Genomic DNA, 14,721 nt, shown 5'->3' on the forward strand with positions numbered 1-14,721 from the left:
AAAATAAAAATTATAACCAAAGTTTTTGTCATATGCTATATGTGTTTGTTGACTATTTAAATAGCCATTTAAAAAAATCTCCCCCCAAATCTACCCACTTTTACAACCAGAACACATGTTATGTGACTTTAAAAGACGTATGCACATCACCATAAAATCAGATTGATTCACCTCAATTTGAATTTAAAAATAAGATCTTATTGGGATTTTAGCTTTATATTATTTTTTTGTAATCTAAAACATTTAAAATTTAAATTCTAAATGTTTCAGAATTAAAATAAAAATTCAGTTAAAATTCAAAATTAAATTAAAATTAAAATTCAATTAAAAGTGCTCGTAAGAATTATGTTTTCCCCGCCCCCCAGCCCCCCAAGTTATGTAAACTATATGTGATTCTTGTACTAATACAGTTGTAATTATGTTCACTTTCGGCCATACAGTTTTTAGAGGATTAAAAAATGATGTCATAGTCATAGTGACCTTCATATTATCCAACACAAATGTGTGAAAAAGTTGATATTTGCAATATATATTTTTATATAATCCTGGACGGATGTGAAAGCGAGTTATATGTTTTATATAACTGCCTGGAGTCGAATTGACTTTTGCGTGTTTCGAGCCACATAAGGCGTATTTTTTGCACGCTTATGATACCAAAGACACACTAAATCCAACTGCATAATGCGTAATTGACCAGTTAACATAGAGCACTAAAATAGGGCCCTTAGTGTTGCGTTTAATAAGATGTAGTCTTTATCATTCCAGTGCTGGTAGCATTAATAGAAGGAGTGATAGAAGATTAAATCTTTCTAAGTGCTTTCTGAATTTATGAATGGTGTAACTGGTTACTCCTGTGTTTCCTTCATGTAATTGTAGGCCCATCACGATAATTGCAATATCAATTTATCAGACAATAAATAAATCTGACCCCAATAATTTTGCTAATTGTGATTTGTTCACATATATAACAGTGAATAGCATTTTATTTGTATTTAAAAATGTAATTTTAATCTATTTTTTATGCTATTCTCTTATCATCATGTCAGTTGCATTTAATAGTCTTAAAATTACAAAAATATCGTGTATTTCAATAATTTCTGCGACAATATATCGTCCACAAAAAAAATCTAATCGTGACAGACCTGTATATGTGTGTGTGTGTGTGTGTGTGTATGTGTGTGTGTGTGTGTGTGTGAAGTATGGTAACATCTCTGCCTCAGGCTTTAATCAGATTGAGGGGAACGAGCTGCTCAACTAAAGTGGCCCCCAGGGGCCGGCTCACACAAAACCATCACCTGACTCTCAGTCTCTAAACACACACACCGCTCTGTACATTCTTATCTGTCCGAGTCTTTCTCTCACATCTCTCTCGCTCTCTCGCTCTCTCTCTTTCTCACACGTCTGCTATCTGTCCTAACATTATCTCTCCAGCGCTTTCTCTCACATCTCTCTCTCTCTCTCTCTTTCTTTCTCTCTTTCTTTCTCTCTCTCACTATCCAGCCCCGGCTTATCTGGCCCTTTCTTTCCTATCGCTCACACCCTTCTTCTAAATTTCTCTCTAAGGATCTCGCTTTCACACACACACACACACACACACACACACACACACACACACACACACACACCTAACTCTTCACAGGCGTTTCGCTTTCAGATCCGTCCCGGATTTTCACCTAAGCAAATTAATCAAAAGGCTCTATGTCTTTCCTTTAAGTTGCTTAAAGTCATTTTATATCTTATATATTTGACATTTTTCAGTTTTTACAGTTTATACAGCTCTGGAAAAAATTAAGAGACCACTTAAGCTCCTAAATCTGTTTCTCTGATTTTGCTATTTATAGGTTTATGTTTGAGTAAAATAAACATTGTTGTTTTATTCTATAAACTACAGACAACTTTTCTGCCAAATTCCAAATAAAAATATTCTCATTTAGAGCATTTATTTACAGAAAATGAGAAGAAATGGATGAAATAACAAAAAAAAAAAGATGCAGAGCTTTCAGACCTCAAATAATGCAAAGAAAAAAAACAAGTTCATATTCATAAAGTTTAAAGAGTTCAGAAATCAATATTTGGTGGAATAACCCTGGTGGTTTTTAATCACATTTTTTTTCATGCATCTTGGCATCATGTTCTCCTCCACCAGTCTTACACACTGCTTTTGGATAACTTTATGCTGCTTTACTCCTGGTGCTAAAAATCAAGCACTTCAGCTTAGTGGTTTGATGGCTTGTGATCATCCATCTCCCTTTGATTATATATTTCAGAGGTTTTCAATTTGGTAAAATCAAAGAAACTCATTATTTTCAAGTGTTCTCTTTTTTTTCCAGAGCTCTATATGTATACGTACAGTATATACTGTATAATCTGACCAGATTGGTCGCACCCATTTATGCTTGATGGGTTAGCGTAGGTTCTACAGCTACATAACGAGGAACTACAACTGTATGGCCTAAGAAAACAAGGTTGGAATCACAAGAGAATTTCTGGAGAAATCGTGGTTCAATTCCTAAATAATAGAAGCTAAACCATCCAAACCATCACTGATTGGTGGAAACTTCACACTAGACCTCGAGCAGTTTGGACTGTGTGTCTCTCCACTCTTCCTCCAGACTCTGCTGCCTTGATTTACTTTAAATGAAATGTAAAATGTATTGATGATCAGTGATGGTTTGGATAAAGAGACATGTCATCTGCTGGTGTTGATCCACTGTGTTTTATTATCAAGTCTAAAGTCAGTGCAGTTTTGTTTTCCCACAAAATCTTACTTAAGCACTTCATATCTTACAGCTTCCCTCTGCTACTGACAACTTTTATAGGGATGCGGATTTCATTTTCCAGCAGGACTTGGCACACTGCCCACACTGCAGAAAGTACCAATTGGTCTTATATAATATTCACATTTTCTGAGACACTGATTTTTTTGGGGGTTTTCATTGGCTGTAAGCCATAATATAATCATCAACAATAAAATAAATTAACTCTTAAAATAGATCACTCTGTGTTTAATACATCTATATTGAGTTGCACCTGTTTTATATTTATGTTAGTCCATGTAGATGCCATCAGATAGGGGTGCATATCTGGGTTAAGCAAACAAATACTAGGTTAACTTTGACCATTACAATATTATAAATAATACATGATCATGCTCATCCCAGCCCATCACATCCTACCGAGTGTAAAGAGAGGGTCTGCTACGTGAGCATGGCGGTGATATGGGCTAATCAGCTTTCAGCTCATACGTGTGTAATTTCACACAACCTCCTATTGTACGCTGCTGGAGGCGGGGCCTGTGCTGTATGAGCAACAGCTGATGAATCTAAAGTAATGGACAGTAATGAGTAGACACACTGTAAGGGTCGTTCATTGTTTCTTTAGAAATCTTAACTACTGTAGTCTCTAGGTGTAAGATAGTAATGAATGTACAACAGGGTCCTTGGAATCAACTCCAGGTCTTTGAAACCAAATAACTAAAGATTTAAAGTCACTGTCTAAACTGTGGTGTTGGTTAAATTGTTATTTCTACATACCATCTCCACTGGATCTTATACAGGGGTTGGACAGTGAAACTGAAACACCTGGTTTTGGACCACAATAATTGATTGTGGTGACGGACAGTTCTGTTTGAAACAGGAGAGTTCCCTTTCAGACAGCTTCCTCTTACAGCGTCCACAGTTAATCCTGTTAAATGTGCCTGGTCCTTCTTGGTGGTATGCCGACATTACCCTGGATACCGTGGCTCTTGATGCATCACAAAGACTTGCTGTCTTGGTCACAGATGCTCCAGCAAGACGTGCACCAACAATTTGTCCTCTTTTGAACTCTGGTATGTCACCCATAATGTTGTGTGCATTGCAATATTTAGAGCAGAACTGTGCTCTTACCCTGCTAATTGAACCTTCACACTCTTCACACTCTTACTGGTGCAATGTGCAATTAATGAAGATTGGCCACCAGGCTGCTCCAATTTAGCCATGAAACCTCCCACACTAAAATGAAGACAGGTGTTTCAGTTTTATTGTCCAACCCCACTCCTTACTCACAACACACACACAAACAGCACTATGGAGATTCTAAAAACCAACACCACTCTGTTGCGCTGTTGTTGTGGATAGAAATCAAGAAGTTCTACTGTCTTATATACAAGCCCTTGCCATAACACTCACTTCACCATGAGGTAGAGTTACAGGTGTACAGTGAATAGCCCTATTTGAGTAATGGTCCAATCCATATTATTAGAAGCCATAAATACTCAACTAAATAAAGAAAAATAATACTTCAAGAAATGAAGGTCAGTCAATCCGAAACATTTCAAGAACTTCTATGTAAGTGTTCTCAAGTGCAGTCACCACAAAGACCATCAAAAATGTTACAGTGATGAAACTGGCACTCATCAGGACCACCCCAAGAAATGAAGATCAAAACAGTTTCCTCTGTTGTACAGGATAAATTCATCAGTTACCAGCTTCAAAAACAGCAAGTTTAAATGTACCACAGAGTATTTTGGTTTGTTTTTTAAAACGTTTAAGTCACTACATCATTCCTTAAAAAAAACTTTTTTTTTTATTCCAAAACTTCCTTTTATATTGATCAGTTAATCAAAAAAGTATAGCTGGGACGCCTTTCCCAAAAGACAAAATATGATATGTACACTGAAAAAAAAAAAAAAAAAAAAAAAAATATATATATATATATATATATATATATATATATATATATATATATATATATATGATGAAATATTAATTAAAAATATTAATGAAATATATTTATAAAAAATATATCATCATTTTGCTTTGACTCAGTTAAGTTGTAAATATATAACATTTTAAGTTTATGCAACTTAACTGAGTCAAAGCTTGATGATAACTTTAGTTATCAAAAAGTTGAAAAAGCTTAAAATTCTATATATTTACAAATTAACTGAGTCAAAGCAAAATGATTATACATTTTTTTATAAATATATTTCATTAATATTTTTAATTAATATTCCATCATATATATTTTTAATCCAACCTAGATGATATCTTGAATCAGTTAAGTTTAAACAACAATAGTTTAATCAACTCAACTGTTTTTTCAAGTATTGTGGGCTTAAGGAATGTATTTTAGTAAAAAAAAAAAAAAAAGAAAAATTGGCATTTACAACATGTTTAGCATATTTTTAAAGAACTGCCAATACTGACAGTGTAATACTACAACAGCACAAGAATAAAGACTGTAGCTCCAAGCCAACATACTCTGAGCTCTATAGGAACACAGAATGATAATGGTAACTTGCTCTTACAGCCTACAACACTGAGGCCTGGCAATCAATACATATATATTACACTTAAGCACGATAAGGTGCATAAGGTAGCTTTGGGCAACAGTCAACACAAAGATGGTAAGTAAGGGAGAGGCCACACCCAATATGCAAATACAGTATATGGTGTCAGGAGCCTATAGGAAAGCTGTGAAATCACATTTTTTCATTGGCTCAACGAGCATTTTTAAGTTTTAAGGTTAAAGTTCTCTGAGCTCTTTTATTGAATTTTACTGTTTTTTATTGTTCTGACCGGTAAATTCACTCAATTTGATAATAAAATATAAATTAATCTAACTAAAACACAAAATCACTTTTTAGATTGCACAAGAATACGAGTCATACTGACCCAAATACAGTAAATCATAATTCAACGCAACTGTTAATAAAAGCACACAATTACTCTGTGAGTTTATTTCAATGGGTTTTCTGTCCCACTGAGAGGGATTGGCTCTCCTTCTCCGACTTTGCGTAATCTTCCCTAAGTTACGTAACTACGAGCTCTCACTCAGCTCAAGGCCAAATGAAACAAATGAAGAAAAAAAAAAAACGACAGAAACGACCACAACAAACAGCCTAATAATCCTAATCCTGCACTGAGCTGGAGGCACAGGACCGGCAGACCAGAGCACTAAAGATATGAACCGAGCAAGGGGTCGATTACGCTTACTCACACTCAGAGAGATTTTTCATTTTTTAAATGCATTTAATCACTGTGATCAACCATAACCTGATATATTTTAATCATTCTAAAGCACTGATGATGCAGTAGAGCTCTCAGCAAATTAATACAGCCAACAAACGGATTAAACATGTCCAGAAAACTTATTCGCCCTGTCCTTTTTTTTTTTTTTTTTTTCAGCAGAGAGCTGCTTAGAGGATACATAAAACGGTTAATATCCTCCATTAAACAATCAAAAATTAAAAAATAATCAGCTAAAAAACTGTCTATACACAGTTTTAACTTTTCGATTTGCTTTAAAATATTTGAAAAATATATATATATATATATATTTGGTTAATATTTGTATCGATACCTACTCATGCATTAATAAATACAAGCATTTTAATTAACCATTTTAGTGTCGTACAAATAATTTAAGTTGTGTTCATAAAGGTATTTTGCTTAATAAGATTAAATACAAAGATTCACTACTTTAATTATTGATTAACAATGTTTAAAAAGGTGTTTAAAAATATGGTTACGAATGATCTGAATTTGATTTGAACAACTAGATTTAATAACATGCTTCATACTTACATAATCAATAAATTCTGTGTCAAATTTCAAATGCATGAGTCATTATTAAACAAGTAACAGTTAATATCATTCAGCATGATTATTTTTGTATTTGGAATTTTGAATATATATATATTAAAAGTATAGCTTCTATGAGACTAAACGATTCTATAAGGATGCTGATAAAAAAATCTATAAAAAACACACATTTCCTTTTTTACAAGAAAACAGTCAACTGTTTAACCCTTTAAAATGCCTTGTCCTGTATACGGACTACAGGTGTAGATGATACAAAAACCTTTTTTTCTGCAGTACAATAAGTTATTTTTACTCTGAGACACAAATTAAGGGCTTTGAAATCTCCTACAGGACACTCCTACAGAGAAACTGCTTGTCCACTGTCTATATTATTATTATTAATTACTAATAATTCCAGATCAGTAGGAATCAACAGGAATCAACCCAAATCCAAGCAGGTTTGAAAATAGAGGTAAAAACTAGACAAATATTGATTTTAAAATGAAGTTCAGAAAATAGCCAATTTTATGATTGTATTCATTTTATTTTGATATATTAGCAAATTTACCTAATGATTTTTTTTATATATTTATATATTATTGCAATTATGCAATAATATATAAATATATAAAAAATAATTTTATGCAATGCTTGAACAGAAATCCTCAAGATTTTACTGGTGTAATGTCAGGCAGACAATTGACAAAAGTCCTGGTCTGTTAAGAGGTTTTAATTTAGTTTAACTGATATTGGATGGTAGCTAAAGTCACATATACTTCATTACAGGACTCTGGGCTCAGTGTGGATCTGTTTTCTCGGATCAGACCGGAGCAGAGAGAGAGTTCTGGCCCTCTGGAGAGTTTTGGAGCCACTGGCGCTGGGGACCGGCTCATTGTGTTTCGCTGTCTATCTGAGTTGCGAGTTTCGGAGGCCGAGCCGGGTCTGAATGCGGCAGCCGAGGCCCCGGGGTCAATGCGATTCGGCTCAGCGGTGGAAATTAGAGCCAGACAGGGCTGCGAGGCCTGGGAGAGTGGCTGCTCGCTTTCGGCCCAACAGGTGGCCACTCCGGACAAAGAGAAAATTCCTGAAGAAGGAAGCTTTACTACATCTCCTGTTCCTTCTGATTTTATTCCCTTTACCACACACTGCTGTTCTGTCTCTCTCACTTTCTGATATATACAGACACTATGAGAATTTATGTGTGTATATATTTTATATTTTAAACAGAGTATATACGTAAATGCATACCTGTACCTATAATACCAACTGCATATCTTTGTTTTACCCAAATGCATTTTCATGACTATTTACATTAGATTCTCACTGAAGCATCAAAACTATGAATGAACACATGTGGAGTTTTATGTACTTAAGAAAAAAATGAGCTGAACCTCCACAGTCACCGGACCTGAACCCAATCCAGATGGTTTGGGGTGAGCTGGAGCACAGAGTGAAGAAGGCAAAGAGCCAACAAGTGCTAATAAACACCTCTGGGAACTCCTTCCTTCAAGACTGTTGGAAAACTCAACATTCTCTCATTGAGAGAATGATGACAAGAGTGTGCAAAGCAGTAATCAGAGCAAAGGGTGGCATTTTTGAAGAAATTAGAATGTAAAACATGTTTTTTTCAGTTATTTGACCTTTTTTTGTTAAGTACATAAAACTCCACATGTGTTCATTCATAGTTTTGATGCTTCAGTGAGAATCTACAATTTTAATAGTCATGAAAATAAAGAAAACGCATAGAAAAAGAGAAGGTGTGCCTGTACTGTATATAACCTTACTACAGTAAAAAAAATGCTACGTTACTACACTCAGTTAGAAACTTTTTAATATTGACACTGGCCAATGAATAACAAGTATCTCCAAAACAGCAACTTTTAATGGAAGTCAACGTAAAAAGAGTTTATTTCAGGTCATTTTGAAGAGTTTCTATTGGTCCGTTCATTAAGAAATTTTGGCACAGTGTAAGGGACAGTTTGCGTGATCAAATTATGTAGTAAACTAAAAATCGACAAAAATGGAGATACTTGTTTTTCATTGGACAGTGACATATAGATATACAATACATTAAGGCACACTACATTTAGATTGCTGACCAATGAAAAACAAGTATTTTCTTGTTCTGTGATCTTTTGTCGATTTTTAGTTTACTACATAATTTGAACACACAAACCCTTCCTTTACTCTGTGTAAAAATTTGTTGATGGATGGACCAATAGAAACACTTTAAAATGACCTGAAATAAACTGTTTTTTACATTGACCTCCATTGAAAGTTTAGAAGGTTTTTTTCTCTCTCCTGTAAAGTTGATGTTTTGGAGATTCTTTTTTTACATTAGATGGATGGATGGATGGATGGATGGATGGATGGATGGATGGATGGATGGATAGACAGACAGACAGACAGATAATTACACATATATAATACATATTGAATATGTATTATACCACATCCTGACAGTATCTAAAAAAATGTGTGTGTGTGTGTGTGTGTATGTGTGTGTGTGTGTGTGTGTGTGTGTATAGGCATTACAGGATGGTGAAACCGAGAAGGTCTCTGGAAAGCAATCACTCCTAGAGTTACTAGATTAGGTGTTACGGACCAGGAGCTGGAACGCTTGATAAGGTGTAGGTACACTTTTAATCAATCTGGCAACCAGATAAATGTTTTGACTGAAACACACACACTTACAGGTGTACACACACACTCTCAGATGGCGCTCACAGGTAAAATCTGAACGGCTTTGGAGGGAAACTTCTTAATGTGAACAGTTTAATTTTCAACATTCAGGAAACGTTTAACACTCAGAACAGCCAAACAGCCAGTTAAAGTCCTCCTAAAGACAAACAGCTTTAAAATAAATTAAATTAAATAGAACAAAGAGCATCTAAATATTAAGACACTTAACTTCACAAAGTTTAATCTTTTATCTTGTCCAGTAACACTTATTTTAAAAATGATAAAAAGCCTTAAAACTATATATATATTTTTTTTAGGAAATAGTAAATTAGTACAGGTCTAGACAAACATGCCTCAGCTGATGCAATACTTTTGAATAATACAACTGAATGAATGAACAATAAATAATAGAAGCTTATTTATGGTGAATCACCAGTGGCATCACGACTCTCTACGGAACTCTACTCAATAAATTTTTAGTTTGTTGTAACTAAAAAAAAAGTTATTTTTAATATATAACTATATAAATGCGTTTTTGAATGCACAGTAAATTTGCAAGATTTAAATCAACATTTTTAAGTGTTAAAATTGAACACTGGTACTTCTGCTGGTTCAATTAAACATGTTTCTTTATTGTTGCAACTAATAGTAATATAAAATGTGCATGAATGTGCATCAAATGAAATATGAAATACAAAAAAATAAAATTAACAAATTGTTCATCAGATCCACTCAGCTTTTAGATTTTAACGCCTTCCCTGCTGTTTTATTTTCCACCCGTATTCTTACAAACCCCGCCTCCTATAGTTTGATTGGCAATCAAAGGCAGTTCGGGCTGCTTTTAGGTGCGCCCGATTAGCCAGTAAATACGCATAAGGGCGTGGCTTGTTGAAATACGGGTGGGAAATAAACTCTCTGTCACGGTCTTTCCGTAACAATCTACTGAAAAACAGATAAATGACTCTGTAAAATTAAAATGTAGAACTAAACGTCAATGACTGTGCAATTTAGAGCGAATTCCAACCAAAACTATAATGGAAGATAAATATATACTTAACAACAGTACTATAACAACACACTCTGGCTTAGTTTCGTAAACTTAAAAACTTAAAAAAACTGAAAGCTGAACTTAAAATCACTGAATTTCTCAAGAAATCTAATTACTTGTTCTTGTCCAGAGAGTGTAAACTAAAAACCATCCACTCCTCAGTGTGAACACAGTGTTTAATGCAGTTTAACTAACTTAATTTTAACTTATATTTCAAAGAAAATATTGGGTAAATAATAATAATCACTTATTCATCCAGGGGATCACCCTATAAAACTGCATAGGGGTCAAAAAAACCCTCCAAATCTTTGAGATCAGTCATGAACCAAGTTTAAGCCCACTACAGCTGCTGCTTTAACTTCATACTTTTATTTTTATTTTATTCCTTCTTTTATAAATCCTCATTTTATTTTACTTCTATTCCCAGTTAAACCAAACTGTGCTTACTTTTATGAATCTGGGTTTGGGAATCTAATATTTTTTATAGGCGGGTATTTTTAATCATAAACATAGTCTGTGAGACCTTAAAATTAGTACTTTTTAGTCTTCTTCATCATCATATTTTAGACTAAATATGTTTTTAAATTTTAAATTAATCATTAACTGTTATGATATAAGATTTGGTTAAGCCAAGAGCTGCAAAGCAGTAACATTGCACCTTAAAGTACTACAATAAAGCATGTTTCAGTCACAAACTTCAGTCTGTGAGGCTAAATGAGGTTACTTCTCAATCACAAAATAAAATTCTGGGTCAAACAAGGTCAGTTTTGTTTCCAACCAAAGATAGAAAGAAGGTTTTACAAATAAAATGAGCCAATGGGGTTAAACAATATATTAATTTTGTATCCTATAAAACAAAAAGTAAATAGAGAGATCATTACACTTTATCCACATAATGAGTTTTAGACAAACAAGACATATTTTAGTCACCAAGTACAATTTTAAAAATAAATTTAGCCAAAATAACCTATAGCCTATTAGACGTTAATATACATTTAAGTCACAAAAATATTTTATGATTAATTTTGCTCACAAAGAGTGTGTGAGGCCTAAACAAAACTATTAGTTTGTGAGGACAAACAACATAACTTTTAAAAAGAGTCTGTGAGGCTAAGCATTGGAATATTTTTTATAACAAAATGACTCTGTGGAATCCAAAAAAAAAAATAATTTACTGATAAAATGAGTCTGAGCCATAAACAAAGTCTGTGTGGCTAAAAATTTACTTTTAAACTATACCGTTGGTTTGTAGAGATACACTACTTTTTAACCTTAAAAACGAATCTGTTTGGAATTAGTAACTTTTTACATATTGCTTTTATTTTTATTTTATTTTGAACAAATATGTTTGTGGTGTCAGTTGTAATCTGGTTAAGCTGTGTCATAAAATGTGAGGAAGCGAATGCATTTTACCCACAAAATGGTTAGAGTCTATGATGCGAACAAGCTAGTTTTTACAAAACTTTTTAAAAATTATAACATAGCATTTCTTTTACTAATGCATTTTTAAACATTCCTTCAGACTGTGACTTTATTTGTAGTTTTAATTTAGTTTGACTTCTAGCCGATAAATAAGCTATTCTCTGGACTTTTTTATTTATTTAATACAATTCAAAAACTGCCATCATCACTGCCATTTCCAAACAAGCTAGACTAGCTAGCTTTATTGTTAATTATTTCTCTTGTTTTGTTAAGTGCTTTAAATACAAGGAGCGTGAGTTATAGGCTACTTGCATCAAAATGTATTATTTTTAAGTAAAAAATTTCGTTCAGACATGAAACGAATGTAAGAACATATACACACACAGTTCTGTACAACAGTTTCACGCGTTAATTTGGAGGCTAAATAAAATAACTGCCCTATATAATCGGTCGGACTCGGTGGTCGTCCCCCGCGCGCTGCACTTCAGCGCAGTGGGCGCGAAGTGGCGCCTGACTGACGGAAATGGGTCAGTGGAGCGGACGGAGTAGCGCGCGCCTCGTACCGACCCGAGACCCCACATTAACAACGCCCGATCCCTAAAGTTGTTCGTCCACGCGGGGTCTTTTCCTTTCTTTTTATTTATTTGTTTTTTTTTTACCGACTCCACTGCACTCCATGCACGCACTACGCGGGGCTGTAACGCAAGAAATCGAGCGCAATAAAAGCAAAACGCACGTGAACGTCAGCATGCGCGCGTGCATTTCTCAGGTTGGATTTCGCCACCGCGAGGAGGTCAAACTCCACCGCTGGTTCACGGTTGCATAAGCTTGCATGCTTGCGAAGCTTTTAACGCGAGCACCAGCGCATGCACGCGGGGGTACGGAGCGCACCTAGGGGGGCGCGCTGCTTCTGCTTCAGAGTTCAGTTCGCGAGCGATGTGTATGTCTGTGTGTGCTTGTTTTTTTACGGTGTTTCCTGCACCTGTAGTGCTACTACATACAGTCTATTGTGGAGTTGATTATAAAGAAAAAAATAGAAAAAATAATGTTCAGTCTGGCTGATACAAAAGAGAAAATACCGAATAATTCGACCTCGAATAACAACTAATTTAACTAAAAGTCAAATACTGTATATATACTGTGCTTCAACGGTATGAATTCAATAAATTAGGTTCAATACATATTTGTAAACTGTTGTTTGGTAATTGCTTTCACTTTACACAAAAATACAAAAAAATGTATTCAGGATATTTCAGAATAAAATTTATGCAATGGTGAAAAAGTGGTAGAATTAATCAAAACCTTTTTTAGTATTCAGTATTCGGCATTTAGCTAAATGTTACTTTTTTGTTCATCCACAGTCTCATCTCAACCCATCCAGAGACCCCAAACCCACCCTTTTGCAACCGGACTGACCGGCCAGGGAGAGTCTTTTTTAATTATTTAAATCAGCCTGTCAGAAACAGTCGTGCTCCTACCTCGCATGGTGGTGTCGGCGGCGACTCGCTCCCAGTCATGAAGAGACGAAACGAACCCAAACAAGGGGTTTTAAAAAAACAACGACAATAAACAACAACAAAAACAACAACAACAGCCGCAGAGCTGCACCGACAACCGCAAGATCCCCGGCAACAAACAACAACAACCGAAAAAAAGTAGTTCTGTTTCTGTTCTGCTTCTGATTTGTTCTGCTCTGTGTGTTTTGTTTGGTCCTCTCTCGTCACGGCCCAAGCGACAGGTTCGCGCGCGTGAGCATCCCCGTTAAACTCGGCGCGAGCGTGCGGACTCTCACGCGACCTGAACGGGCTCAGCGAACCCACGGAGGTTTTCACCGCTCGCGCGGGGCTCCGCGAGTTGGGAGGTGCGCACGAGAGACCCATAGGAGCTCCGATTGGACGATAGAGCTCGACCACGCCCACTTTGCACGAGCCCGAGCTGGGGGGTCTCCGTGCGCGTTGTACAGAACCGAGGCTCCGCCCACTCACTGATGAGAGGCTGTGGTTTGTGGAGAGTTGGAGGAGAGAATGTAGAATATAATAATAAATAACAAAATATAACTTTTATATCATCGCATTATTGCTCTTTTATATTGCACTGGAATGTATACATTTAGCATTTAGCTTCTCTTGCTATCTCTCTCAAATATTGCAAAGAAAACAAGTTCATATTCATAAAGTTTTAAGAGTTCAGAAATAAAATCTGGTAGAATAATCATGGTTCTTAAGCACAGTTTTCATACAACTTGGCATGTTCTCCTCCACCAGTCTTACACACTGCTTTTGGATAACTTTATGCTGATTTACTCCTGGTGCAACAATTAAAGCAGTTCAGTTTGGTTTGATGGCTTGTGATCATCCATCTTCCTCTTGATTATGTTCCACAGGTTTTCAATTTGGTAAAATCAAAGAAATTAATAATTTTAAGTGCTTTCTTATTTTTATTTCCAGAGCTGTATATCCTTAGACCCCTACTCCAACTGCAACAAACAAATGCTTATTTACATGCTCATGAATAATAATGAGAAGCTTAAGAAAATGTTTGGTTGTTTTTGAGTTACATGCTTATCACATAAAATAACATGCTTATTATATATCTACAAGTTTTATTTTTAAAATCTAAATCAAACAAAAATTATAATTTAATAATATTTTGACTTTTATTGTTCTGTAGGGTTTATAAATTTAGTTCCTGGGATTATAACTGTTATTATAATCAGCTGCGATTCCTCATTGGTTGTCAGTCTTTTAGCTTATTCATAGATTCAGATTCCCCCGTTTGTTACAAAGAGCATAACGTTTCTAACTTATTGATTTATGTGATTTTACATCACATTCTGCTTGTCTACCTGTAATAATCACCACTTTGCATGCTCATTAGTAATACTTAAAAGATTACACACTCATTATATATAATAGCATGCTTATTACATTGTTATTACAAGCGTTATTAGAATATTTTAAACATGTATACATTCTCACAATATTACTGCATTTTGAGTTTATT

The 14,721-nt window shown here is 34.9% G+C and overlaps 1 protein-coding gene across 1 annotated transcript in view; it reads right to left on the reverse strand.

Annotated features, from left to right (window-relative positions):
- rorb (RAR-related orphan receptor B) overlaps positions 1 to 13,573 on the reverse strand; it is a 58,735-nt gene extending 45,162 nt beyond the window's left edge. The window contains exon 1 of the mRNA XM_022668256.2: positions 13,197 to 13,573. Coding sequence (XP_022523977.2) covers positions 13,197 to 13,203 — 7 coding nt within the window. The 5' untranslated portion in view covers positions 13,204 to 13,573. The remainder of the gene's footprint in view (positions 1 to 13,196) is intronic.
- Between the last annotated feature and the right edge of the window lie 1,148 nt (positions 13,574 to 14,721).

This window comes from Astyanax mexicanus, chromosome 22 (assembly GCF_023375975.1).
Source record: "Astyanax mexicanus isolate ESR-SI-001 chromosome 22, AstMex3_surface, whole genome shotgun sequence".
Lineage (NCBI taxonomy): Eukaryota > Metazoa > Chordata > Actinopteri > Characiformes > Acestrorhamphidae > Astyanax > Astyanax mexicanus.